The 26,560-nt window shown below is 35.6% G+C and overlaps 4 protein-coding genes, 1 long non-coding RNA gene and 1 pseudogene across 6 annotated transcripts; 1 reads left to right on the forward strand and 5 right to left on the reverse strand.

The window, feature by feature from the left end:
* Positions 1 to 674: 674 nt before the first annotated feature.
* LOC143627303 (short-chain dehydrogenase TIC 32, chloroplastic-like) lies at positions 675 to 3,262 on the reverse strand. Its single transcript, XM_077097152.1, has 7 exons — positions 3,055 to 3,262; positions 1,958 to 2,189; positions 1,665 to 1,895; positions 1,498 to 1,576; positions 1,334 to 1,418; positions 1,204 to 1,250; positions 675 to 1,106 (listed from the first exon to the last, which is right to left on the reverse strand). Exons 1-7 carry the CDS (start codon positions 3,158 to 3,160, stop codon positions 945 to 947), a joined length of 942 nt encoding a protein of 313 aa, XP_076953267.1. The 5' UTR covers positions 3,161 to 3,262; the 3' UTR covers positions 675 to 944.
* Positions 3,263 to 10,088: 6,826 nt separating this feature from the next.
* LOC143627307 (TMV resistance protein N-like) lies at positions 10,089 to 15,059 on the reverse strand. Its single transcript, XM_077097157.1, has 5 exons — positions 14,277 to 15,059; positions 12,950 to 14,066; positions 12,545 to 12,838; positions 11,221 to 12,177; positions 10,089 to 11,136 (listed from the first exon to the last, which is right to left on the reverse strand). The coding sequence occupies exons 1-5, from the start codon at positions 14,777 to 14,779 to the stop codon at positions 10,522 to 10,524; spliced, it is 3,486 nt and encodes a 1,161-aa protein (XP_076953272.1). The 5' UTR covers positions 14,780 to 15,059; the 3' UTR covers positions 10,089 to 10,521.
* Positions 14,545 to 17,555, reverse strand: LOC143627294 (pentatricopeptide repeat-containing protein At1g71490 pseudogene; annotated as a pseudogene). Its single transcript, XR_013152572.1, has 2 exons — positions 15,484 to 17,555; positions 14,545 to 14,667 (listed from the first exon to the last, which is right to left on the reverse strand). The product of XR_013152572.1 is annotated as a pentatricopeptide repeat-containing protein At1g71490 pseudogene (transcript).
* A 1,015-nt stretch (positions 17,556 to 18,570) lies between these two features.
* Positions 18,571 to 19,741, reverse strand: LOC143627255 (short-chain dehydrogenase TIC 32, chloroplastic-like). The gene is made up of 5 exons (XM_077097122.1): positions 19,706 to 19,741; positions 19,254 to 19,361; positions 19,078 to 19,162; positions 18,939 to 18,985; positions 18,571 to 18,853 (listed from the first exon to the last, which is right to left on the reverse strand). The coding sequence occupies exons 1-5, from the start codon at positions 19,739 to 19,741 to the stop codon at positions 18,674 to 18,676; spliced, it is 456 nt and encodes a 151-aa protein (XP_076953237.1). The 3' UTR covers positions 18,571 to 18,673.
* A 544-nt stretch (positions 19,742 to 20,285) lies between these two features.
* On the reverse strand, positions 20,286 to 23,917 carry LOC143627309 (short-chain dehydrogenase TIC 32, chloroplastic-like). The gene is made up of 8 exons (XM_077097159.1): positions 23,676 to 23,917; positions 21,840 to 22,071; positions 21,674 to 21,753; positions 21,400 to 21,556; positions 21,191 to 21,269; positions 21,041 to 21,125; positions 20,897 to 20,943; positions 20,286 to 20,771 (listed from the first exon to the last, which is right to left on the reverse strand). Exons 1-8 carry the CDS (start codon positions 23,782 to 23,784, stop codon positions 20,607 to 20,609), a joined length of 954 nt encoding a protein of 317 aa, XP_076953274.1. The 5' UTR covers positions 23,785 to 23,917; the 3' UTR covers positions 20,286 to 20,606.
* Positions 23,918 to 24,362: 445 nt separating this feature from the next.
* On the forward strand, positions 24,363 to 25,580 carry LOC143627223 (uncharacterized). The gene is made up of 2 exons (XR_013152558.1): positions 24,363 to 24,830; positions 24,864 to 25,580. It is a non-coding gene; the product is annotated as an uncharacterized LOC143627223 (long non-coding RNA).
* The last annotated feature ends 980 nt before the right edge of the window (positions 25,581 to 26,560 follow it).

Consider the following 26,560-nt stretch of genomic DNA (forward strand, 5'->3'; position numbering starts at 1 on the left):
TTATGTGATGGTCTACGGTTTTCAAAAATGTATAATCTACGGATTACAAGTTACAATATTCTTTTTGTATTCGTTTCAACTTTCAACTACTCTACCTACGACAATCTATAGCCAAACTATAATAAAACAACATTGGATACCATTACTTAGAACTAATAAAACAATTGCTGATTAGAGAGTTACAACTTATATTGAAATGTAGGAAAGAAAAAACTACAAAGAGTATATTCATATTTCAATTATTACTATCAAGTAGCCCTTTATCAGAAAATAAACGTAAAAAAATTGTGATAATGTGGAAAATGTAAGAATGTTTATAAGTGTGTTAAAACGATTGGTAGAAAATGATATGACAGCTGATCAAATGCATTTGTGGGTGTCATAGATGGAAATAGTCTTATAATATTAATAAAAAGTTAATGCAATTAGTAAATTGGAGTAGGAAAGGTGATTTGTATGCAAGTAGTCATTAAAAAGAGTGGACAAGGTGTCTAACTAAGATAATAAAAATTAAAATAAGTGTAGTGAAAACCATATATCGTCGCTCACTTATGCTACACGTAATGGTTAATGTCTCTTAAGGGCATTTTTCTTCGTCACATCATCACTAATTTTAGCAAAAAAAACGGGCTTAGAGTTCTAAAAATTTGGAGATCGTCCAGTTCGTGTTTGGTGAGCCTCCAACTTAAAACACTTAAATGCAAGTAATAAATAACCTCCTTAGTCCTTCCTAGTTGGTTTGAATAAGTTGTTTAGATGTTCAAGATATTCACACATGAATGAATACACATAATTACCTATAGCTAACAAATTAACAAAATACAATACTTTCATTTGTCTTGTATAAATAGAAAAATGTGACAAAATTCAACCACCAAAATACATATCAATTTGGTTATCATATGCCCACAAAAGCATACCATAACACTTTAACAATATTTATACTATGGAGTCACCATGGTTAAACTGATATCCCAGAGTTCTTTAGCCAGTTTTGCATCTTTGGCGTATGAATTCGGTTCGGCTATGTTATTATCCATGAAATATTCACCACTAATCCCTTTAACTTGCGGGTGCAACGCGACATAGCATGTAGTTGCTGCTCCCTAAACATCATTTAAGTTCAAATATATTACTTTCTCCACATTGTTATTCGGTTAAAACATAATGAATAGATAATAGCGCTTAAGAATTTTATCGAACCTGTGGAATGTTTTTGAGAAAGTACTTCCCAACCCATTCAACCACGCCTAAATAAAAAACAAATCAAGATTAACAAAAGATTTAATAAAATAGCGCGGAAATTAAACTTTCGAAGGATTTGGATTTTTACCATTGATAATATTGTGATAACGTAGAAGATTAGTTGCAATTGATCCTGGATGAAGCGCGTTTGCAGTTATATTCACTCCATTTTCCTGATTTTTGATACAGAAATTGTATAGCATACACTTAATAAATTATTAAATAATTTAAACTAAACATCACAAATTTCACCTTGAAGTGTTTTGTTAATTCTTTAGCATGTAGTATGTTGGCAAGCTTTGACTGTCCATATGCGTACACCGGGTTGTAACTGCATAGTACAATTCAGTTCTGTATATTTAAAATTTGTTTTGTATTGACTAATTTAAAATATTGTGATTTGTTAATATTTACTATACCTTGATTCTTTGTTTAAATCATCAAAAAATATTCCTTTGTAAGCAAACCGATGAGCTTCGGATGACACGCTGACTATTCTCCCTTCTTTATTCTGTTCAAGAGACGTACGCTTCATGGTGTCGAGTAAAAGTTGTGTCAACAGAAAATGTCCTATATGGTTCGTTGCAAATTGTAGTTCGATCCCGTCTTTTGAAAGCAGAAATGGTGAAGCCATAATCCCTGCATTATTACTTCCAACAATACAAACAAATTATAATAATAATAATAATAATAATAATATATAGTTTCTTACATGAGAATATTCAAAGGAAGATTTGAAGATACAAACTCGGCTGCAAATTTTCTAACAGACGCGAGAGAGATAAGATCTAACTCCATTATATCAATTTTAGCAGTGGGGATTTCATTGACGATCATTTCTTTGACTTTTTGACCGCTTTCGGTGTTTCTGACTGCCATAACTACATGTACACCGTGCAATGCTAGCACACGGGTCGTCTCAAGGCCGATACCACTTGAAGCTCCTGAACATACACAAATTATGAAGTAAACTGGTAAACGCAGTGTGCATGAAACTGAAAAAGACCAAACTGAAACAAAAACCGGTGGTTTGGTTTTATGTTTTTGTAAAAAACAAACTTATGTCTCGGATTTCGTTTTGCATGTACTACCGAAAAACTGATCCGAAACCAAACTGAAAAAAACCGAACCGAAACAAAAATGAAGGTTTGGTTGTAAGTTTATGTAAAAACTAACTTATGGTTCGGTTTTGGTTTTGCATGTACTAAAAACCGAAAAGAACAACCCATATTTATATTTAGTCATATTTTATTTTAAGTAATTCATAAGAATTTTTATTTAATTAATATGCAACTCACATATTTTAGCTCAAATGTATAATAATCAATTAGCTAATAACTAACAAAATGATTTTATTGATTTTGGCCCAAATTGATTTTCTTGGGCAATTTTTTTTTCAGCCCAAAAATTTCAAGCTCAAATGGCAAAACTGTAAAAACCGAAACCGAAATTGAATGGTTTATATATTATTCAAAAAAATAGAAGTTTCGGTTTTAGGCGAAAACGACCCAAACCAAAACCGAAGGATTTTTACAAGTTCAAAAACCAAAGTTTCTGTCTTAGCCCCAAACCAAAAAACCGAAACCAAACCAAATGATTTTATAAAATTCAAAAACTTTCGATTTTTAGGTTCCAACCCAAACCCGACCCAGCCCAACCCTAATAGTGCACGCTCCTAGTAAATAGAATCATGTGATCCAGATACCAAGTTATATAACCGTGAATCCATAACAGATCAATTATTATTATTATTATTATTATTATTATCAGTTTAACAGAAAACAATGGTAAAGTAGTAAGATCGATTACCTGTAACAATGGCGGTTAAAGCAGTTGCATCGATTCCCTTAGTGACATCTTCTGCTGTTGAAGAAGCTGAAAACCCAGATGCCCCTTTTCGACCAAATATCCACATGTTTTTCTTCGATTTTGAGAAACCTAAGTCCAAGGTCTGACAACTTAGTACTAGGTTGATTGTTGGCGTATTCCGGCGGTGACCAAAACAAGGAAATGGGAAAATATAGTTTGTATGATATTTTCTTAATTATTATATATATTAAAAAGGAGATTTATTCTTAAAACACTATTCAATTTATTATTTATTTTTCTTAATATTTTTGTTAGTTGGAATCAAAGCTAAACTGCAAATAAAACCAAGTTGGTCAAGGGTGCAAATACTATGAATTTACATAATTACTTTCACTTTCTTAATTCTTAATATATTATTAGTTATAGTTAGAGTTACTAAACAACATATATAAAACTAACTTGGTCAAGTGTTGGCTTCACATCTTTTGTTTGTCGGTTAAATGATCTTCTTAAACTTTGATTTCGTATTTCTTGTAGTTCGTTTTTATAATGACCGAAACTTTTTTCATGATTTAAAAATATCCCATCATAACATGTTTTTATATCCGTGTTTCGACGTTTGATACCGCGCATTTAAAATATGTTTTTTTAATTGCTTACTAAATTATGTTTACGGATTGGTGCTGGTGTCGCCGATACTAATCGAATTTACATTGGTTTGCAGATGTAACGTGCCGACTTTTTTGGTTCTACGTATGATAATTTGTTGTATATTGTATTGATAGATTTAGTTCTTTTGTTTAGTTTCAATGTCATAACCCGATACAGACTGCTTTCGCGTTGGCTCGCAGAGCGTTCATGGTTTAACGTTTTTACATATATTTTGTTCGGTTTAATGGTCCCGTCACGAAGCGCGGGGTTCTAAATCCTAGTTCTTTATAAATAAGAGGATTTTTTTACAAGACTGTGTATTGGAGAGCTACAACATGGAGACGATTTTCGACACGTCACGTCACGTCAGCAAATGAACAATTTACATTTTATGGGTGTAATGTTGTTGTAGGGGTGATTTTCATACGTAGAGACATACCAACGGTCACTTTGTCATTTTATCATTATATTCATTCATCACCAGGTGACATCCCCCCCCCCCCCACACACACTTATCGCCCGAAGGGGGGGGGGTGTTATTGCCAAATTCTCCCCACATGTCAGCCCACTACACACTGTCTAAGATTGTTTCTACATTCGAAATCTATTTTCATGAGATGTAAAGAACATGATAATTTTAAGTTGGAACGTTGTGAGTAGAGTTGGCTCAACGAACATAAAGGCCTAAATCAAAATAAGATTTTAGGGCCTTTTTATGACGACTTTTAAGAAAAATATTTGTTTACTACATGTGTTGAACTCATGACATATACTTTACTAAAAATAAAACTTATATCACCACATCAATACATTATTTTGAATTTACTTTATCAATTATAATATATCTATATATAATGTTTCTTTGGACTTGAAGGCCTTAATTAAGTATGGACCTAAAAACCTAACTTGTTTTCGATGGCCCATGGGCCCGCCCTGGTTGTGAGGATTTAAACATGCGTCCGAAATGTAATAGTAGAGTTTACCATTATATACTGGCAAAAAGTGAACTACGTTAACTACATATTTTTATAAATAAACATTTTTTTAAAATAAGACATTGTTCAAGTGGGAGCCTAAAACTCCACTTTATTTATAAATAGCCTTGGTCTAGCCATGGCCCGAGGAGACTCCTAAGCTCAAATAAGTTGAGGCCACATTGTGAACTTCGAATAGCAATGTTAACGTCAGTTACAACTCACAAGAACAGCTTGCCTAGGAATAAACATGACAATTAATGTACATTATCCTAGTTCCTTAAATTTCATGAATTTAAATCACCAAGAAAAATTGTTTGGTGAAGACTGAAGAGCACAATAAAGGTCTATGGATAAATGAGTTATACATGTGCACCTGGTTTTGAATTAAAATTAATGTTCTAGTTTCCGTTTGCAAATATCACAGACAACCTACTTTCTGTCTTTGCTTATAAAAATTTCCTCGACTTAATTTTTGAATATAAAAGTCCCTCACTTGTTGAATTTGAACATAAGTGTGTTTCTTTTTCCAAAAAAAGACATGTAACTGATAACACCGATTAATTTGCTTACATGACATTCTTTTTATGTATATATAAAAAACAATCTTTTAAGGCAAGAATATGAGTGATATATATTAAAGCCAAAGAAAGGGAAACGTAATCCAAAATCAATAAACAACTTGAAATCGATTTGTGCTATGTAATTAGAAATCTAACCATTAAATAAACTTGATATCAAACCATAAGAACAAACGCTTATCTCAGCCGTTCAATATTCTTGTTTGATATGCCAACTTATTATACGGATTTGTTTGATATCACTAAGTTGTTTTATCAATTTGTTTGGTGTCACCAATTTGTCATTGTATGATATCATGCATCCACATATTAAGTTTTATAGTTATTATTGGCTAACTTATATAATCGTTTCATATCATCCACGCACGGTTTTCATTGACAAGCAATATATCCACATATTAGCGGGCAGTAAGACAATGCGTACTGGGCGACATGTGGGGCGAATTGGGCGAGAACACCGCCCCCCGGGCGAAATGTGGGGCGATAGGGGGGGGGGGGCGAGAATGATTTGTCTCCGTTGTTGGTGAAAAGAAAATAATAAAATAATAATGTGACCGTTGAAACGGTCAAATATTTTTTTTAAAAAAAACAATTTTAATTTAAACAATATATATATACATACACCATTCTTCTCCAAACCCATATCCATTTCATACACTACACATAACAAAATTCTTCAATAATACAACCACAATGGATCCTAGAAACAACCCGAACCAACCGAAACACCCATTCCCTCCTTTCGGGTCAACTCCACGGTTCGCAAAACCAACTGAACGTAAACATGCAATGGAACCCGAACACCCAAAACCAATCGAACCAAAATTTTCCGTTTGGTTTAGCCGACCCGACCCTAAACATGTATGCCAACTACCTCATGCCCCAAAACCTCATGCCGGCGTTCAGGTCTACCCAACCGGACCCGGAGACGGTACCGGAGACCCAAACGGCACGGGCTTCCGGTTCTAGCCAAAAGCCGGGGCGTAAACACAAAAAAGCAACAACCGGGTGAGCCAATGGCGCAACGTGATCTATACAAACAATGGACCGAGGACGAGGAAGTTGCTCTCGCGAGGGCTTGGATCGACGTTTCGGAGGATCCCGACGTCGGTAAGTATTTTAATATTAACTATTTATATAACTTTATTCATTGTTTGTTAAAAATCTATACTAATTGTGACAAATAATTAAAATTTGTAGCGAAGAAAGTTTTTGAAGCTTAGCTCATGATAATGGGTAAACCCAAAGACTACCGGGGCAAAGAAGCGGTTCAAGCCCACTGGAAGCACCTTAATTCAGATTGCCAAAAGTTTGCCGAGATATACAACCGCTTGTGCGGGTCCGGTTGGCGTAGTGGGCAAAACGACGCCAGCATCCAAACCCAAGCGTTAACCGAGTTTCGATCTCAAGGGCATCCTAAAGGGTGGCTTGGGAAACCGTTCAAGCAACTACGATGTTGGGAAAAACTAAGGCTATGCGCGAAATGGAACGAGGGACCCACCCCTCCGGTCGCTCGACGAGCCGGCGCATCATCCCGGCCTTCAAAAAAGTCGAGGACATCGTCGTCGACAAATCCGAGCACACCAAACACACCTTCCGATGCTCGTAACTTTAACCTCGTTGACGAACACGACGCAGTTAATTTAGACGACGAAGTACCTGAGTTGGCTCGACCCCATGGCAGAACAAGAAAAAATAATAAAAATACAGGGGAGGGTTCGTCGTCGTCGCAAATCAGTGAACAAGCCGAACAACTACATGAGGTGTTCGGTCGTTTCGAAACACGTGCCGAGGGTATGGGAAACGACATGAAAACAACCACCGAATATCAGGGAAGGGTAGCCAAGACGCTTCTACTAAAATAAATGAAAGAAGACTACGAATCGCTCATAGCGGCCGGTGAACACGAAGAGGCTGCATTATTGCAACGACGACGACTTCAAAAAATGCACGAATATTATGGATATTAGTTTTTTCTTTTTTTGTTATTTATTTTTTTTAATGTTTCTATTTTAATTTTAATGTATTTTTATTTAATTATTTAATTTAATGAGTTTTATTTGTTGAATATAATTATAAAAAATAATAAAAAATGGTGACGTGACACTGGAGGGGGCTACAACATCATTACACCCTAAAAACAAATTCGAACCATTTGCTGACTGGCCGTCACGTGTCGCAATTCGCCAGATTTGTAGCCCCTCCACTACGCATAGCCTAATATGCTTTTCTCATAAGACCCAAATTTTATTAAGTATGGCTTTATCCTGTTAATATTAAAAGATCGTTCAAAAAAATCACGCAAGTAATAAAGAATTCCATGTAAGCAAAATAATTAATGCAACCGGTCACACGTATTTTTAAAAAATAAATTAAAATAAAACTCAAATTTATGTTCAAATTTAAAAAGTGGAAGAACTTTTATATGCAAAATTTGAGTTTAGAGACTTTTGTAAACATAAAAAGAAAGTATGTGATAGGAATTGAATATAGAATAGATGAAATCAAAAGTGTAAACTATATTGAATTGAAGAAGATGATCTCAAGGATCTACAATTGGGTAACTAATGTAATCAAAAGTGGTCCAGGGCTATCTGCAATGAGCCTAACAACTATGTAATACCTCTCTCCCCCTCTAATTAACTATTAACCCTTATTTATAGAAATAGAACTTACACTTACTCCCTCCCACAATTACAAAAAACTATTAAGTAACAAACTCGAATAAGATCTCTATCAATACTTCCCCCATAACACAAGACTTGTCCTCAAGGCTTGATAAAAGACCCCACAGTTGGAAGAGTGAAACCATCCGTGTGGGAATTGTCCATATGCTCCAACTGAAAATTCATCCCCTTGAGTCCATCAGATTCATCATCCCCGAGCAACAACACACGAAGTTTACTCTCCGGGCACCTATGGCTGGACTATAATGTTGTCCACACTTGTAGCAAAGTCCTTTCTTCCTGCGTTCCTCCCACTCAGTGCGAGATAAGGAGCGAACACCCCGATCACGACATCCTATATTTCCATTTGCAGGACCGTAAGTCCCAACCTGTTTGGACATCGTATTGCCCAGCAAACGATGTCCAATCCCGGAGTCCAACGATGGAAGCCCCGCACGTGTATTGTACCGAAAACGAGACAGCAACGTGGTGGAATCCAATGGCCGAAGCATTAACTCAACATCCTTAGCCAAAGACATCGCATCAATACAAGAAGATGGACGATGTAAACGAACCCTCGGTTTGACATCATCCTTTATTCTCACGATAAAATAACCGACAGTTTGGGACTCCGGTAAGTAAGGAACCAACAACAAATACTCAAAGTCATCTATGTAATCAAAGATGGAATCTGATTGCTGAATAGTAGCTAAGTGTTCGTAAGGATTTTGAATTGCGAGACCACTGAAACGTTGTATCAATTCAGATTGAAATTCGATCCAGGTCAAAGAAGGGCGAACATGGAGGATGATTGTAAACCAGTGCTAGGCAACACCGACCATACTTAATCGAGCAAGATGCGAACGAGAAGCATCGGAAGAGTGATTGAGATCAAAAAACAAATTAGCCTTCTCGATCCAGCCTTGAGGATCAAAACCGAAAAACTCAGGCAACTTCACCTTCTTAACAGCCCATGGTAAACCAGACGGTGCACTATATCAACGTCAGAATTAAACGGCGATTGTGAAGAAACCCCTCCGTTTCCTGAAAGACCAGATCCAGACGATAGAGAATCAATTGGTAGTTTATCCTGCTGCTTCATCCAAGCGAGGACGGTTTTTTGAAATTCGCTTGATTCCGATCGAGCCGCAGCCAAAGATGCCTTAATCTTAGCAACGTCTTGCTGTAATTGAGTGATCTGCTGGTCATGAGTATCGAGACGAGATGTTTGATTCACCATAATTGAATATGAAATTGAAGGAGTGAAAATCGGATCTGAGATTGAATCTGAAATCATATCTGAGATTGAATCTGAAATCGGATCTGAGAATGAATCTGAAATTGGATCTGAAATTGAATCGGAATCGGATCTGAGATCTGAATAAAAAACCAGATCTGGAATTTGATGATTGAAAGGAGAGTAGAGGTGAAGCAGGTCGGACCAATGATAGGAACTGAATATAGAATAGATGAAATCAAAAGTGTAAACTATATTGAATTGAAGAAGATGATCTCAAGGATCTACAATTGGGTAACTAACCACCGAAGTGGTCCAGGGCTATGCCCTTCTCACGCTACTGCAATGAGCCTAACAACTATGTAATATCTCCCCCCCCCCGGTCTAATTAACTATTAACCCTTATTTATAGAAATAGAACTTACACTTACCCCCTCCCACAATTACAAAAGACTATTAAGTAACAAACTCGAATAAGATCTCTATCTGTATGTTAGTTTTTTGTGGTATTTGTCCTCTTTTAAACTGTGATTGATTATAAGATAATTTGAATGCAACAATGAAGGAATTATTATAGAGAAAGAAATGATAGAAGATTGAAAGAGGAACATGACTCTCTTTTATGTAAAACCAAGAAAAAAACTCATAGTTATAATTTATTTTAGTAGGTCTTTTTGTTTTTTGCATCGTGTCAAGTCAAACTTCTTGGAGCATCCACAACAACAAACACATACAAATCGCCATATAATCGCAATGCCATATTTCAATTTTTTCTCAAAAAACCCCACTTTCGTTCACAACAATTAACGTTTACAAACCCTATTAAAAAGTATTAAATATGTATGCATATGTGTATATTATAAAATATGGGTGTGTATAAGAGAGAAGAGGGACCCATACTCCAAGTCTGCTACGAACTAGAGCCAAACATGTAACAATCCTCAATGCTCCACAATGGTGAAGTCTGGTTCCCTCCAAGTTTGCAGGCTGCCACAAGGAATCAAACCTTTAGACATATAGCCCGACGTGGATGTTCTAAATCGTGGTTGTTCAACCCGTGTGCAGAATGACAAAATGAGTGGGATGTGTAACAAGTTAAACATGCACTTTTTAGTTAGATCAATGATTTCTTTTGTATTTGGAGGTGTGTGGTATTACTTTGAGGTAGCAACTTCCACCCATTTTTTTTACAAATGCGTTGTTAATTTGTTTTTCTGTAACGGGTCAAAGGGGTTAAACTAGAAGATTTAACAAACGATACAAGCTGTGAAACATGAAATGCATACTTATAATTAAATAAGTAGCTCATAGAAATAATAAAGTTACTTTGCTATCATATTTAAATACTACTTTTAAACTTAAGAACCTGGATAAAATTGTTGCTGGTTGGGTTTGAGTCGATCCTCAATCCAATCCATGTCATCTTCAAAGTGCGTACCCCCACTCAGCACAATTTCATACTTATATGTGAACATGATCTTTAAAGCATATTGCGAGTCTTGTACAATACTGAAGTTAGGTACATAATTAGATATTTCAGTTTCTAACGGACCACTTCCGGTTTTCATGGCAACCAATCTAACTCCAAACCCACTAAATGACCGATAAGCATCTCCAAGTCCCAAGGAGAACAAAATCTCTTTGTGTGTCGAGTCCCACCATGCAATGTGACTTAATGAAGCAAATGGAACATACCAAACTAATGTTCTTTGATCACTATCACTCTCTTCCCAGATCACATCATCTTCAGAATCCATACCACTATTCACCTGCTCCATACTTATCATTTCTGCATAATAGGAATGGTCATATGCCCCAACCGCGCACATTAAAAATCCAGAAAAATCGTTGAACCAATTTTCTGGAAGTTTTAATCTACATCTACTTCCTCTAAGAAGTGGAGGTCTAAACCCCTTTGCAACCTCAAGGCCTTCAAGTTTCAAAATCATCGAGTGTTTTTTAATAGCATTTACCTAATTAATAAACACAAATTCAGTTGATCCTAATTAATAAATATTCAAAAAAAAGGCAAAAGGCTATACAAATTAATTGCATACCTCAAGCATGGTCAGCATGGAATGTAGTAATCTGCTGCCATCAATTACATCACCTCCTCTCACAAGTGAGACATGACATAACCATTTACAATTCGTGTAAAAATCTCCAACTGTTGCAAGCGATTTGCAATAGTCTGCTATGAGAATAACCATACCTTGTGGGAGCTTGGGCAATTCAACAAGCCGCTTGCAATAAGTAATGGTAAGGATTTTGAGTCGAGTAAGTTGCAAGAGGCTAAAATCTAATCGCGTAAAATCATTGTGTACTAGATTTAACTCTTCTAAGTTGACTAATTTACCAATATCACATGGGATTTCTCCATCTTTTAAATGGCAGCAACCGAGATCCAACTTTTGTAAGTTATGTGTCAATTGCGGGAACACCAACCGCAACCAAAAGTTAGAAAGTCGACTTCTATACCAATCTCTTCCACAAACGGCTTTACTAATCGGCCATGAGCAACAAATATGGTCAAGCATCTTCAAACGATTCGGTCCATATAATCTGAACTCTTCTAAATGTTTTAATCCATAAAAGTTGACTTCTTTGTTCTGTAAGTAAGAACAGTTAACCAAGTCTAGAGAGATAAGGTTGGGACATCGGTCTCCAATTGATGCGAGGAGAACATCTATCCCCATATTACCCAAGTATAACTTTACCAAGCTTTTCATGTTTGATTTGATCTCTGGGAACCCCAAACTTTTGTGGCAACGTGTGATTCTAAGGGTCTCTAGTTTTCCCATATGGACAATCGTTGGAAATTTTCTTAACTTGCAACAATATGACACACTAATATGTTCAAGACTGGCATGCTTTCCAAGTGATGGGTGAATTTCTTGTAACTCTTCACACTTATAGAGTGTCAACTTTTGAAGACATGGGATTCCATCAAAATTTGGCGTGCTGAGTAGATTCTTCATGTATTGGAGTTCAAGCACTTTCAAACGGGGTAGATGCTAATTAATATGTAAAAGAATACACAAGTTAATAACATAATTTATGATAACTATTAGGCTATGTGTAGTGGAGGGGCTACAAAATGGGGCGACTTGCGCCATGTGGCGCCCAGTCAGCAAAATGTGGGTTTTTGTTTTAGGGGTGTAATGGTGTTGTAGCCCCATATACATATATATGTATATATCACACACACACACACACTATTATAATAATAATATAACATAAACAAGAGCATACGACAAGTTCTAATCGCCCCTCTTTAGAGGTTGTATTAATACATGTACGCCAATTATTAAGGTGTGAATTGAATTAGCCACCCCAGATCCTCTTGATTTTATATTTTAATTAAATAAGGAACTGAAATACCTTGTAACCTTTCCAAAGTTGTTTTTGCAAGCTGTGAGACAGTTTAAGATCAACAAGCTTCATAGGTTGGAAACGGTCCGGAAATGGACTTCTGGAATAACTGTACCATCTAATATATTGCAACTCATTTGAAAGAAAAGTAGGCCCTTCAACATTCTCGTTACAATTATTGTATAGAGTCAAACTAAGCCACCTTAGTTTCTTCATGTTTGATACACTCTTACAAAACAGTGATAAATGACCATAAGGAGGAAAGTGATGTAGATGTTGTATCGCCTCAGTTTTGTCATTTTCCTATAATATAGGAAAACAAATGTATGATTGAGTTAAAAGAGAGTGTGTATACATGAACGTGTGCATCAAATATAGTTTGTATTTTGAAAAGTTGGATAACTTAATATATACCATTGTTGCATCCCCAAGACACATGTTTACGATTTCTTCATCTTTCCAAACTCTACTATGTTTTTCAGGATTGTTAGGATGCTTCCCTCTAACAATGTAATGTCCCATTTCTTGGACTAGATCATGCATATCAAACTTACCGTCCACAATAGTTATGAGAGCCTTTTGTCTTAACACCTTTATTCCTATATCAGGGTGATAACCACAAGCTTCAAATACCTCCATTGCATCATCAATATGATAATAAGTGTTTTTTGTGCTTTTCCCTCTAAAGAAACATGCAATATCCAAGAATAATTGTTTCTCCACAGTTTTAAGTCCATCATAACTAATTTTGAGCTTTTCGACAATTTCCGTTTCTGGAATGTCTTTTAGTCTAGACAATGAACTCAACCATTCCTTCTTGTTTTTGTCATATAAAAAGGAACCTAAAACTTTGAGTGCTAATGGAAGCCCGGCAGCATATGAAACCACATGTGAGGAAGGCATCTCATAATCATTTACAGGGTTCTCTTTGTTATATGCATGCTTATTAAAAAGCATAAGACCCTCTTCATGTGAGAATAATGTGACAGGATATACAAGGTCTACCTTGTGGGCTATTAGCAAATGTTCGTCTCTAGTTGTAATTATTATTCGGCTCCCACTACCAAACCAATTATGTGATCCAACTAAAGCTTCTAGTTGCTTACAATCGTCGATGTCATCAAGAAGAATGAAGACATTTCTATGTTTTAGCCTACTTCTTATCATGTGTTTTCCTTCTTCAACACTCTGCAATTCCATTTTCGTTTTCGAAAGTCTTGATAGAAAATTTTCTTGCAGAGTTTTTACACCATGTTTGCTTGATTCCTCTCGAATATTGTCAATAATGCAATGACCTTGAAAATGGCGATTCATTTTCATATAAAGTGAAGATGCTAGAGTAGTCTTACCACTGCCCCCGATCCCCCATACCCCAACCATGCGCATATCATGTGATTCGATATCTATTTGTGCTTCCAGCTCTTGCAAGCGAGTACTCATCCCAACAAGGTCTTCATCAACACATGAATCTATGGAAAACAACTTATCAGAAATTGAATCAACAATTTCTTTGATTACTTTCGATTCATGTCTGCATATCAAATATAGATAGATAATTAGTGTACGCTCACATTTATTTGCAGTAATGACCAACAAAATAAGGTAATGCTTTATAATGCAACTTAGATCTGTAAATAAACCAGGACCACTACACCAAAATCGACTTTACACATACTTGTTATAACGCCATTGTGCTTAAGCATACGTAAAAACGTTTCAAATAGTAACGAAAGTAAAGTACCCGTTTGCAATGTTTATTGGTTCCCATCCAGCAATTTCACAGGCATCAACAAGTGCTTTTTTCCATGATTCTACTTTGTTAAAATTCCGCACCTCTTGTTTGGCAAATCCTCTTCCGAAGTCCCCTTCTTGTTTCCTGACTTCCGAGGGAACCACGTCATAAAATATTGGCATAACAATTAGCCCTCTTTGATCCTTGCACTTCATAATATATGCAAGTTCTTCCAAGCACCAAGAAGAGTCTGCATAACTTTTTGAGAATATAATGACAGCAATTTGCGATCCTTTGATAGCCTCGAAGAGGGATTGACGGATGGATTCACCTCGGGCAAGTGCTTCATCATCCTTGTAAGTACAGATATTTCGATCTACAAGGGCTGCGTAGAGATGATCTACAAAGGTCTTGCGGGTATCTTCTCCTCTAAAACTAAGAAATACATCACAGTTACATGACTGAGAAGAAGTGGCTGGTGTGGGTTGAGAATAAGACGATGAAGATTTCATTGATGTGCTCTGATCTGTATAACTGGAGAATATACAGAGGTGTGAGATGATGTGGTACCCAAATTAATATTAATGAAGAAATGATACAGTAAATAAGGAAGAAATTTCCTGCATGACTTTTTAAACATTGACTTATAATAAAAACAAAAGAGAAATATGTAAAACAATATCTTCCACTCATACAAAAATGTTGGTCAGCAATGGTGGCTTGGGATACATGACCCCATTTAAGAGCATTGGAAATTTCTTAAAAATAAAATAATAAATGAAATTTCTTTACATTAAACAAGGACTAAATTTTTTGGGTAGTAACATTTTCCTTTCTTTTGTTTACATATAGGGCTAATTTCAGATATACTCATATGATATTTACTCAACTAAAAAATTGTAATATCAAATACAAACATTTGTAGCACTTATGACTTCATATTTACTTATTATGACCATTCTACCCTTTTGCACATCAAACTCTCATAACCTAAATTCTCACAAATGAGAAAGATATTTATGTCAAAAATATAAAAATGTGTATACTTGATATTATAAATTTTGCTGGTTACATATGAACTATGGTGTTATTAGATTTCAAAAATGATAATAAAAAATTTCCTCTTGTATAACACACTTAGTAATCAATATATTCAAATAGTACTACAGCTAACACATCCATGTTGCATGTATTTAACTCATACACCCAAACATACCTAAACAAGCAGATAAACCTTCTCACATGTTATCATCATTTTATGCCTCCATAAACTCATCTTTATCAGAAGACATAATATAACCAGCTTCTTTCAACTGTTGACTCAATCCATCCAACAAATTATAAACCTCAACCGCCTTAATATTCCTAGTATCCGCCACCAAAAACTCGGTAAATCCCGACCCTACATCTAACCAAGCACAACCGGGGACCTTATTCACACCCAATTCCCTCATCAAAACCCGAACTTTAGCTAGCTTTTCCCAACACCCGTAATCAGCATACAAATTAGCCATCAAAACATAATATCCTGCATTTCGCGGTCTCATTTCCAACAGCTTTTCAGCTGCAAATTCTCCTAACTCTTTGTTTCCATGGATTCTACACCCTCCAATCACAGTCGCCCACATGGCAGGCGTCGGCGCATACGGCATTGTACTTATGATTCCTTTTGCTTTACTTAATAATCCAGCTCTCGCATAAAGATCAAGCATACACGAATAATGCTCCAAACGAGGGTTTATATTATACTCGTCATACATCTTTTTGAATAAAGTTTGACCTTGGTCAACAAGAGCCGAATGACTACAAGCTGACAGAACCGCAACCATGGTCACATGGTCTGGTTTTACGTTTGACTGAATCACTTCTTCAAACAAGTCAACAGCCATTTGACCCTCGCCTTGTATTCCATAACCAGCTATGAGTGAAGTGTAGGTCACTTCATCTATATAAGTCAGAGAGTCAAACAGTCTTTTAGCAAGCAATATTTTACCCGATCTTGCATACATGTCGATAAGTGAGTTAAATAGTAATAAATAGTCTTTAAACTCTTCATGTTTCGTAATGTAACAATGGAATTCTTTACCGTGCTGTAGATTTGCTACTCGAGCACAAACGGGAAGTATGCTTGCTATCGTCACATAATTCGGGTTGATATTGGAAACCAACATTTCGCGAAATAGAAACGTGGCGTCCTCTGAGTTGTCACAATGTGCAAAACCTGATATTATCGAGTTCCAAGTGATCACACTCTTGTTTTCAACCAAATCGAATACAATACAAGCATATTTAAGATCCTTACACCTTGAGTACATCGTGATTAACTCGTTTTTAACATTATCATAATCATGACAACAAGTTCTAATAGCTAGACCATGAATTTCCTTACCTATATTCAACGCACCGATATGAGAACACGCACCCAAACCATTAATCACCGCCACCGAATCCAATTCACACGCCTTCAACCGAGACATTAACTTCAACACTTGTCTATACTTACCGGTCTTCAAGTACCCTCCAGCAACTGTATTCCAAATGATCATATTCACTTCCACATTTTCATTCTCCATCCACTCGAAAACCTCAAACACCTCTCTCCACATACCCTTACACGCATACCCCGAAATCATCGAATTCCAAGACACACAATCTCTCACCGGCATTTCATCGAACACCTTACGCCGTCCAATTCACCACATTTTGCATACATAAACACCAACGCGTTACACACGAACAAATTCCACTCCAACCCGGACTCCACAACACACCCATGAACCTCCCTCCCAAACCGCAAATCAAATTCTTCACCACACGCTTTAAGAACTGACGGATAGGTAAAATTATCGGGTTTAACCCCTTTCGAAACCATCTTTCGATACACCAACAACCCATCTTTACAAAACCCAGCTTTCACATACCCAGAAATCACCACATTCCAAGGCAAAGGGTGTAAAAAATGACAACTTTTAACAACAATGAACGCATCGTTTAAAAGATTAGAAACAGAGTAAAATGTGGCTAATTTTGGGACTAAAATAGGGGACGAGTGAAACCCAGATGAAATTGCGTAGGCGTGCAGCTGTTTGCCTTGTGAAAGTGCGTTCATTTGGGTGCAGCATGCGATTAAAGAAGCTAGTGAGTGTGATAAGATGAATGGTTTGTGGATTATTATCAAAGAGAATGTGTTGAAGGCTTTTGATAAGTTGGATTGAGTTGTTGATTCTTTGAGAGAGGCTATAAGGGATGATAGTAACATGATTATTGTTGATCATTGCTCTGAAATTATACTTACACTTATTATTTGAAAAGAAAGGTACACTAACATATAGTAAGTTGAATTTGTGCCGTAATGTCTGAGTTTTATCGAGTTTTGTTGTTCCTTTTGTTTTAAATATGCTAACTTTATGAGTTTATTTTTCGGGCTTAGTTCCGGTACCGTAACGAACCTAACCGTTACTGATTGAATTCACGTCGAATAGTTTTCGAAACGCCCGGGTTTTATTGAATTTTTGTTCTTTCTTTTATGTTTTAAATATGGTCAATTTAAGAATTTAATTTTTGTGTTTACTTCCGGTACCGCAAAGAATCTAGCTGACGCCGATTGAATTCGCGTCGACTAGCCGCCACAACGCTCGAGCTTCATTGAATTTTGTTTTATACATGTTTCTTTTAAAGTTAGTTTATGGATTTAGTGTCGGTACCGTAATGGATTATGGCTGTTTAAAAAGCTCGAGGCTCGAAGCTCGGGCTCGCTCGATAAAAGCTCAAATAAAACTAGCTAAAAAAACTTGATTTGGAACATCCTGAGCTGAGTTGACTCATTTTTGTAACCGAGCCAAAATCAACCTAGGCTCGGCTCGATCATGGCTCGACTCGTTGGCTAAATGTTAATCTCGTTCAACTTCAAAATCGAGCTAGAGCCTTAGTTGAGTTGCCCCATTTAATTTCGAGCCCGAGCTCGAAACCACCCGGGCTCGACTCGTGAACAGCCCTATAACGGATACTAACCGAATTTGTGTCGTTTTAATCATAAGATGTATGTGTGTCGATACTTTTTTAAACATTCACATATTTATTGTTTGGATTTAGTGTCGGTGCCATAACAAACTGAACTGATACCGACAAAACTCGCCTTGTAGTGTCGGTGCAATGAGTGGCGTTATGTTACCTAGTTAATTATTATTTCAACAATTGAAGGTCGCTTTTGTTACATGCCAAAATATGTTCCCTGTAAAGAAATTGGATAGCTAGACAACTTAATCTTTCTTTGAAATCTTTGAGTACCGGTGTTGATGGCCAATAGTACTGATAAAGTCTGTTAAATGCTCATACGTCCTGGGTTTGAATCCAATGAAGTAAAACCACATCGTGTAGATTTTATAGAAATCATGCAAAACCATCAACTAAACTTGTCTAGTTCGCTTTGACTTGGTTAACTCCATACCGTATTCCCATAGCTTCTTTGCCAAATCAACATCTTTAGCCTTACTGCTCGGTTTCACCATGTTGTTGTCAGCAAAATACTCGCCACTAACTCTTTTCACCTTTGGGTTTATTGCCACATAACACGCGGTTGAAGCTCCCTGAAACCAAAATCAAGTAACAATTATCAGTTATCATTTAGAAAATAAAAATAGGAAGGGATGCAAAAAGACAATAGGAACAAACCTGTGGGTTATTCTTTCGAAGGTGTCTGAAGAATCCATATATGCAATCTATGTCAAGAAAGTAGCAAGATATATTATATATATACTTAACATCATAAGCAAGAAAAAGGATCACACTTTTTCAAAAACCTTGTAATTACCTGAAATAAAGCTCGAGTGGCGTGAAAGATTGGTTTCAATGACTCCAGGATGCAATGCATTGATAGTTATGTTCGACCCTTCTTCCTGTACTTAATGATAACCAAGCCATTTGTCACAACATAACTTAGCAACAACATGTATATATATTGACAAAATTATCAATCCTAACAGATACCTTGAGGCGCCGTGTTAGCTCCTTAGCGTGTAGAGTATTAGCAAGCTTTGATTGCCCATAAGCATAGAAGCTATTGTAGCAAAGTTGACGATGGATGTTAGGTGAATTCTAGTACTCGAATGTTATCACATTCAGCCAATTCTTGTTAAGGTTGGATTGTTTAAGCGGATCCTATTTTGATTTGTAATAAAGAAACTAGACATACAGTAATAATGAAAACATGCTAGTGATTCCTCCTTTGTAAGCCACCCTATGAACTTCTGATGAAACTAAAACAATCCTCCCTTCTTGTCACACTTTTTAGCAGTAGTTTTCATCGTATCTAACAATAGATTTGTCAAATGGAGGTGTCCTAGATCATAAGAAGAAAGCGTGATTTTCATTAAGAAAATCGTCTCCTGGGAGACACAAAAGTGTGACAAAATACATGATAACATTGGTTAAAGGCATACCAAGATAGTTAGTTGCAAACCGACTCTCGGTTCCATCTTTTTTTACACTTGTTTGACCCCAAAATTGGAAGACTTTTATGGTTTTTGTAGTGATTTGACACCAAATCTGTGAATAGATCACAATAGTTTGAAGTGAAGAAATGAGAGCAAGATCAAGTTTTGACTGTTAATTGTTATGACTTTATACGTACACTCTCTAGTCTCTTTTGTATGGAAAATCAAATGACTTCAAGTTGAAGATGTGAACAAGCATTCCACTTGTGTTGACCATTGACTCCGCCAAAGTGTTTCTAGAACAGCTGGTGTATATTTTATGCTGGAAACCAATTAGCACATGGTTATTATAGTTTTTAAATAACATATGCAAAACATTGCTGCATTAGTTAATAGTATAAAGATTTTTCTTATATATTCTAAGAATACATCCAAGCTTACCAACCCTGGTTTAAGTTTTCTCACAGAATAACTAAATACATATACATGGTTACAAAGCTCGGTAGCCTTAGTTCTATAAAGTGAAAAAATAATTAGTTTCAGTAATACTTTGTAAAATAAAGTATGAATAACCTAAACCATGATTTATTAGCCGATAATAATATTTAATGAAATGTGACTAGTGACGGTTGGCACATATCGGCCTAGCAGGGGATAAAACTTCAACAAAGAAGAAGAAGAGAACAAGCAAAAGAAAAGGACTGATCTGAATGACGATGGCTAATCAACACGACTGCATGCGCGTTGCTGATGAAAAAAAAAACAATACCTTTTAACAAATATTTATACAAACATATGTTTGACATTAAAACTAAAATAGGCATATATTTCAACAAACATATTCAAATACAACAACATTACATATAACTGGATACGTGCACATTACACCGTATTAAACTTTTTTAACTCACTTTGACTTGGTCAACTCCATACTGAATTCCCATAGTTTCTTTGCCAACTCGGCATCATTGGCCTCACTGCTTGATTTTGCCACATTATTGTCAGCAAAATACTCGCCGCTGACTCCTTTCACCTTTGGGTTTAATGCCAAATAACATGTGGTTGAAGCTCCCTAAAACCAAATTTTAGTAACAATGGCCAGTTATCACTTACATTTTATGGCTGTACTCTCTCATTTAGTCCATATATCAACAAAATGAAAATAGGAAAAGATGCAAAAAGAGAAAAGGAACAAACCTGTTGGACATTCTTTTGAACATGTTTGAAGATTCCATGTATGAAAACTATATATGTCAAGAAAGTTGAAAAATAAACTTAACATCATGAACAAGAAAAATGATAACTGTTATGAAAAACCAAAGTGGAATAATTTGTAATTACCTGTAATAAAGATCGAGTTACGTGAAAGATTGGTTGCAATGACTCCAGGATGCAATGCATTGACAGTTATGTCAGCCCCTTCTTCCTATATATACTCATGATAAACATTTAGTTTGTCACAAAATAACTAAGCAACGACCGTAAATTTACCTTGAGGCGCTTTGCTAGTTCCTTAGCGTGCAAAATGTTAGCAAGCTTTGATTGCCCATAAGCATTGAAACCATTGTAACTAAAAAGTTGAGAAAACGATATTATGTGAATTCTAGTACACTAAATGTACCAAATCTAGAAAAATCTTCATTTTAAATGTAGGCTATGTTTTAATCTGTAATACGGAAGATATACATAATGGTTACTACCTTTTTTCATCATTTAGCTTGTCAAACATGATCCCTCCTTTGTAAGTCGTGACTTTATGAACTTCTGATGAAACTAAAACAATCCTCCCTTCTTGTCCACGGTTCTTAACAGTACTTTTCATCGTATCCAACAACAGATTCGTCAGATGAAAGTGCCCTAAATTATAAGACGAAAACATGCTTTCCATTGTGAAAATCTTTCCTAAGAGATACAAACACATTACATGTGAAACGAATCATACACAATACATGAAAACATTGGTCAGAGACATACCAAGATAGTTAGTTGCAAATTGGCTCTCAATTCCGTCTTTGGTAAGGGTAAATGGAGGATTGAACACCGCTGCATTACAACTAAAATGACAAAATCAATTGTTTAGAGAATTGTATATTTTAATCAAATTTTAGATACGATCAATGAAAAGTGTAATGTATCTTACATAAGGATGTTGAGGGGTAGATTCATGGAAATGTACTCATTTGCAAAGTTTGTGACAGATTCCAATGAACTTAGATCAAGCTCCATAACATCAATGGTAGCACCAGGGCAACCCTTTATTATGGTTTCCTTACATTTTGTAGCAGCTTCCACATTCCTAGCCGCCATAACTACATGTACACCACGCAAAGCCAGCACACGAACGGTTTCTAGGCCTATACCACTCGTAGGTCCTGGAAACATCAATATTTTTAGACGATGAAAATTAATTATTACATATAGGGTTGAGATCAGATACAAAAAACCTTAAGCGTTCGAAGTATACGAAGTGAAAAAAAAGTCCACACGGTGACGTTTACATAATTACTGTGAATAGAGTTCTTAAGATACAACAAAATATAATATAGGTAGAGTATTAATAATTATGTCACGTGTAAACTGTAGTTATGCTGTTTAGTATAATATGAACTATTATTCTACAACAAAATAAGTTTTCCAATTGGGCAAATATAATTGGGCAAGACGTGAGTTTTCAAAGTTCGAACATTAATTTATATAACTTTATTGCCATGGACAAATCGAATAATAGACTAATATTAGTAGGGGTATACAAAATACCCGAACCCGATTAATCTGATCCGAACCCGAATAAGCAAATTCGGGTCGGGTTAAACAGAGTCAAAAAGTATTAATCGGGTTATTTGGGTTAACCCGAATAGTTAATAGGGTCGGGTGTCGGGTTCATTTTTGAAAAAAAGTCAGGTTTCGGTCAACCCGAATAACCCGATTAATGGTGATACTTAACTTTAAATACAATGATTAAAAGGTGAAATAAGCACTATAAATGCAATAATGTAAGCTTTATAGAGGATTTAAATATTATTTACATTTAGTAATTATATCTTCCTAATATGTTTTATATTTGTTTGTTTGTGTTTATTTAAATGTGTTCATTTATGTTCGTGAATGTATTTTTGTGTTCGTTAATGTATGTACATATTTGTTTATTTTTGTTTAATTATGCTTATTTATGTTCGTGAATTCTTCGTTTAGATTTTAAATGAATGAATATAAACGAACACGAACATGTTTAGTTTTTAACTAACGAACATGAACACAAATATTTGTTCGATTACGTGTTCGTGTTCGTTAAAAGTTAAATGAAAGAACACAGACATGCTTTTCTTTATGTCCGTTTGGTTCGTTTACAAGTCCAGACAATTACTTGTAAAATAAATTAAAAATTGAGTGGAATAATAAAATTTACAAGCTACAAGTTATAAACACAAAAAACAACTTAAAGTTATAAAGTAGCATGGTTAACCCGATTAACCCGACTAACCCGACCCGACAAACCCCAAACCCGACTAACCCGAACCTTAATAGGGTCGGGTTGTGGGTTAGATATTTTCTAAGAAAAACCCGACTAACCTGACCCGATTAACCTGAAACTCGATCGGATTGACGCGATGAACACCGTTAAATATTAGTATTGTTTTAAGACATAGTACGAGTATTTGTTGGTCCCCGGGCCCCATTAGCAAAGCCTATCTACATTTTCCAATTTTGTGTTCCACTTCATGAATTAAGTTTCAATAATTTACAAGCTGTGATTGCTCCTAATTAGTCAACTTGTACTAACTTTAAGCAACTAGATCAAATCACAAACAATATTTATTCATCACCAACAAAGAACAAATCAAGATTCTTTTCAAACTTCATGTGTACTTGTTTTTAGTGAGTAAATAAATTAAAGTCCTAGATGAATTCTTGAAGTAAAATGATCTATAAGTTGCAAAATACACACACATATATATATATATAGAGAGAGAGAGACCTGTAACGATGGCGGTTAAGCCATGGCCATCAACTCCTTTTGTAACATCCTCAGCTGTGTTTCTGGCTGAGAACCCTGATTCTCCTTTGAATCCGAATAGCCAAGGCATGATTTTACACTATTTTGTTACAAGAATCAGAGGGAAAAGGATGACGCACACCAAAATTGGATTCTATTAGGGTTTTTGTAGTAGTTTGCTCAAGATTGTGCTCCAAGTTATATGCCAACATGGATCAGTTATATACACAAAGGCTGGATTAATGACCATTGATCTTGTAAAGGCAGGTGGGGGGGGACAAATTCTACACTTATGGAAAATTTTCAATGCAAAATTAAAAAAATATAGAGAATGTGGAGAAAATAGAGAGTGACAACTAATGCATGGTTTAAAAAAATGGAAACATAGTAAAATGTGGCTATTATATATATGTATATATTAGCAAATGGTAGTTGCCTCACATTCAAGTATTATTCATCAACTGTCTAAGTGTGGTGTACAACTATCTTTTTCTCGAGGTAACTTTTTAATACAAAAGTTGTTAGTTAACACAAAGAAATATATCAGTGCCCGCATCTTCTTCCTTCCTTCATATTCTCTGCTCTGTTGAGCAGCATCCATCAAACACTATTGCTTAAATCGGAGGTCTTCCACACCATTACCAACTAATGACCGTTTACTTCAACTTTTCAATCACCCGGTTAACAATCAACTGCCTTCATCTTCTTTCCTGCACAATCAGTTAATCTCATTTTGTTGCTTCGATTAGATTATACTTAAATTAGACAATACTTAAACCAAAAAGTGCCTCCTTTTTTCTAATTTCCTGCTAAATCAGTTTCCGCTTATGTTCGTGTTCTTATTGTTGACGCTTCACTTTTTTCTTGCCATTACTTAGCGACAAATGCATGTATTGGGTAGTTTCTCTGTTTCTTTCGGATGCATTCGTTTGATGCTTTTATTATGCATTTGTGTTTGATGTTTCCTAATGGGTTTTGTTAACTTAATGTCTTTGCGTTTTTGGTGCCCGCCAAGTGTTCAACGAAATCCCAAAACGACATAATAATAGAATGATGCAGTTTATTGTTTTCAGCTGAATTAGTTTAATAGAATAACAATTTACCCTATGACTATTAGATACTATTCAATGTGATTACGTAGTATTTGCATATGTATAGCATGTGAATTAGGTTATATTTACTCATGTATAGCATGTGACATTCTTTAGAGTAATCTTATTTTTTTCGTAATTTGTTTTGGGAATACTTGGAAGTATACATTTGGTATGTTGATCCAAAACTTGCATGCACTTTGGTTCTTTCTTAATTAACTTAATGCAGACAAGTACATTTCGTGAAAGTTTATGGTACATTTTAATGCATACTATGTACAAAACACAACTCTTTGATACGTCTACACAGACAAAGAGATGTCAAACAAGAGTTTCAAATGTAAGATCTATTAAAAATTCCTAACAGGCCAGTTAAGTGTCTTTTAATCTCATTTGTGGGTCATTTTGACTTTTTAAGTCAAGCAAATGCTTTCATTGTTCTTTTATTTGACTTGGGTATAATGCAAACAGGAAGATCTACTTCTGCACAAGAAAAGGAATGCATATTGGAGCAATGGGGCTTAATGATACAACACACAAATGTTTTATTTATGTCATATCACAATAAGCAGAACCATGGCAAGCCTCTATGTCATACGTACTACAATCTGAGCAGAGGATAAACCATGCAACCCTCCAGGTGCAGACATTTCAACCATAGTTTGTCTCAAGTTTAGCATATGATTCCCAAGAAGGATACTTCTGATATGAAAAGTATATTTTGAAATTTTTTTACATGGCATGCATGTAGGTGTATTCATGCTTATGTCAATTATTTGATACAACATTACTGTTAGTTTGCCTGCAACAACTAATTAATTTTTTTCATCGTTTAACGCGCCGCAACGCGTGCGGGTATAATACTAGTTTGAATCAAAACAGGGATGTGTCAAGTGGCGGATATAAAAGAATTCTTTTTCACATTGAGAAAGAGTTTTGTTATATGAAAAATCGATGGATCTTAAAGTTTTAAGGGCATAAGACGCATACAATTATTTTTTACCAAGAAAGTTGAGGGTATCCCGGGCACCCCTGGTCCCCCACACACATCTGCCACTGTGTGTCTAGCTAAACCGAAAGAAATTTGTCACAACCCAACCGACGACATATTAAACGTCAAGTGTAAAGTTGATTGCTCATCGCACACTGACACTAATAAGTGCAACAATATAAGTTATTTAACTAAATTCATTATCAAGTACACATACGAATTTATAACAAAAGAAACAATACAAAGTAAATAATATTTATTTTCCTCTAATAACTAAAGATCATCTAAATCTTCGTCTCGTTCAGTCTTCACACATTAACACCTGTAGCATGTTTAAAATATATAATGTGTCAACACGTATGTTGGTGAGTTTTCATAAGTTTTATATATATATATATATATATATATATATATATAATTTGAAAATGACAATTCACATGTATTCAATATATTTAACCATTCAAGAAAGTAATGCGAAAAATAAAAATATAAAATAAAAGTCCTGTTCAATTAATCACAAAGCCAAACTGATAAGCGTAATGATCAGGAACTCCATTCTATTCGACACAAGACCGAATTATTAAGAGGCGTGGGTACGTCCCGTCAGACACTCCCACTACGAGTAAAGTAAACAAATAGCACTTAGTCATATAAAGCATATACAATCATGTAATGGGAAAATAACACACAAACACATGTGTCACACCCCGACTTACGGTCTGGGCGTGTGACCAATAGCTGGTACCGGTTTTGTAAATGTATCAGAGTTTGTTTTAGCGGAATAC

The sequence above is a fragment of the Bidens hawaiensis genome, unplaced genomic scaffold, assembly GCF_021521415.1.
Source record: "Bidens hawaiensis isolate Kalapana, Puna unplaced genomic scaffold, B.hawaiensis_p1.1 tig00004618_1, whole genome shotgun sequence".
Classification (NCBI taxonomy): Eukaryota; Viridiplantae; Streptophyta; class Magnoliopsida; order Asterales; family Asteraceae; genus Bidens; species Bidens hawaiensis.

Coding starts and splice junctions, on each gene's coding strand:
- LOC143627309 (XM_077097159.1), bottom strand. CDS start 23,784: ATGCCTTGGCTATTCGGATTCAAAGGAGAATCAGGGTTCTCAGCCAGA. Junction 22,072..23,675: donor CTTAACCGCCATCGTTACAG/GTCTCTCTCTCT, acceptor TGATGTTTCCAG/GACCTACGAGTGGTATAGGC. Junction 20,772..20,896: donor TTCAAAAGAATGTCCAACAG/GTTTGTTCCTTT, acceptor ATTTGGTTTTAG/GGAGCTTCAACCACATGTTA.
- LOC143627307 (XM_077097157.1), bottom strand. CDS start 14,779: ATGAAATCTTCATCGTCTTATTCTCAACCCACACCAGCCACTTCTTCT. Junction 12,178..12,544: donor AACTTTGGAAAGGTTACAAG/GTATTTCAGTTC, acceptor CATATTAATTAG/CATCTACCCCGTTTGAAAGT. Junction 11,137..11,220: donor CCATGCTGACCATGCTTGAG/GTATGCAATTAA, acceptor TTTATTAATTAG/GTAAATGCTATTAAAAAACA.
- LOC143627255 (XM_077097122.1), bottom strand. CDS start 19,741: ATGGAACCGAGAGTCGGTTTGCAACTAACTATCTTG. Junction 19,163..19,253: donor AGCTAACACGGCGCCTCAAG/GTATCTGTTAGG, acceptor CATTAAGTACAG/GAAGAAGGGTCGAACATAAC. Junction 18,986..19,077: donor CCACTCGAGCTTTATTTCAG/GTAATTACAAGG, acceptor TTCTTGACATAG/ATTGCATATATGGATTCTTC.
- LOC143627303 (XM_077097152.1), bottom strand. CDS start 3,160: ATGTGGATATTTGGTCGAAAAGGGGCATCTGGGTTTTCAGCTTCTTCA. Junction 1,419..1,497: donor AATTAACAAAACACTTCAAG/GTGAAATTTGTG, acceptor ATCAAAAATCAG/GAAAATGGAGTGAATATAAC. Junction 1,251..1,333: donor TTATCACAATATTATCAATG/GTAAAAATCCAA, acceptor TTTTTTATTTAG/GCGTGGTTGAATGGGTTGGG.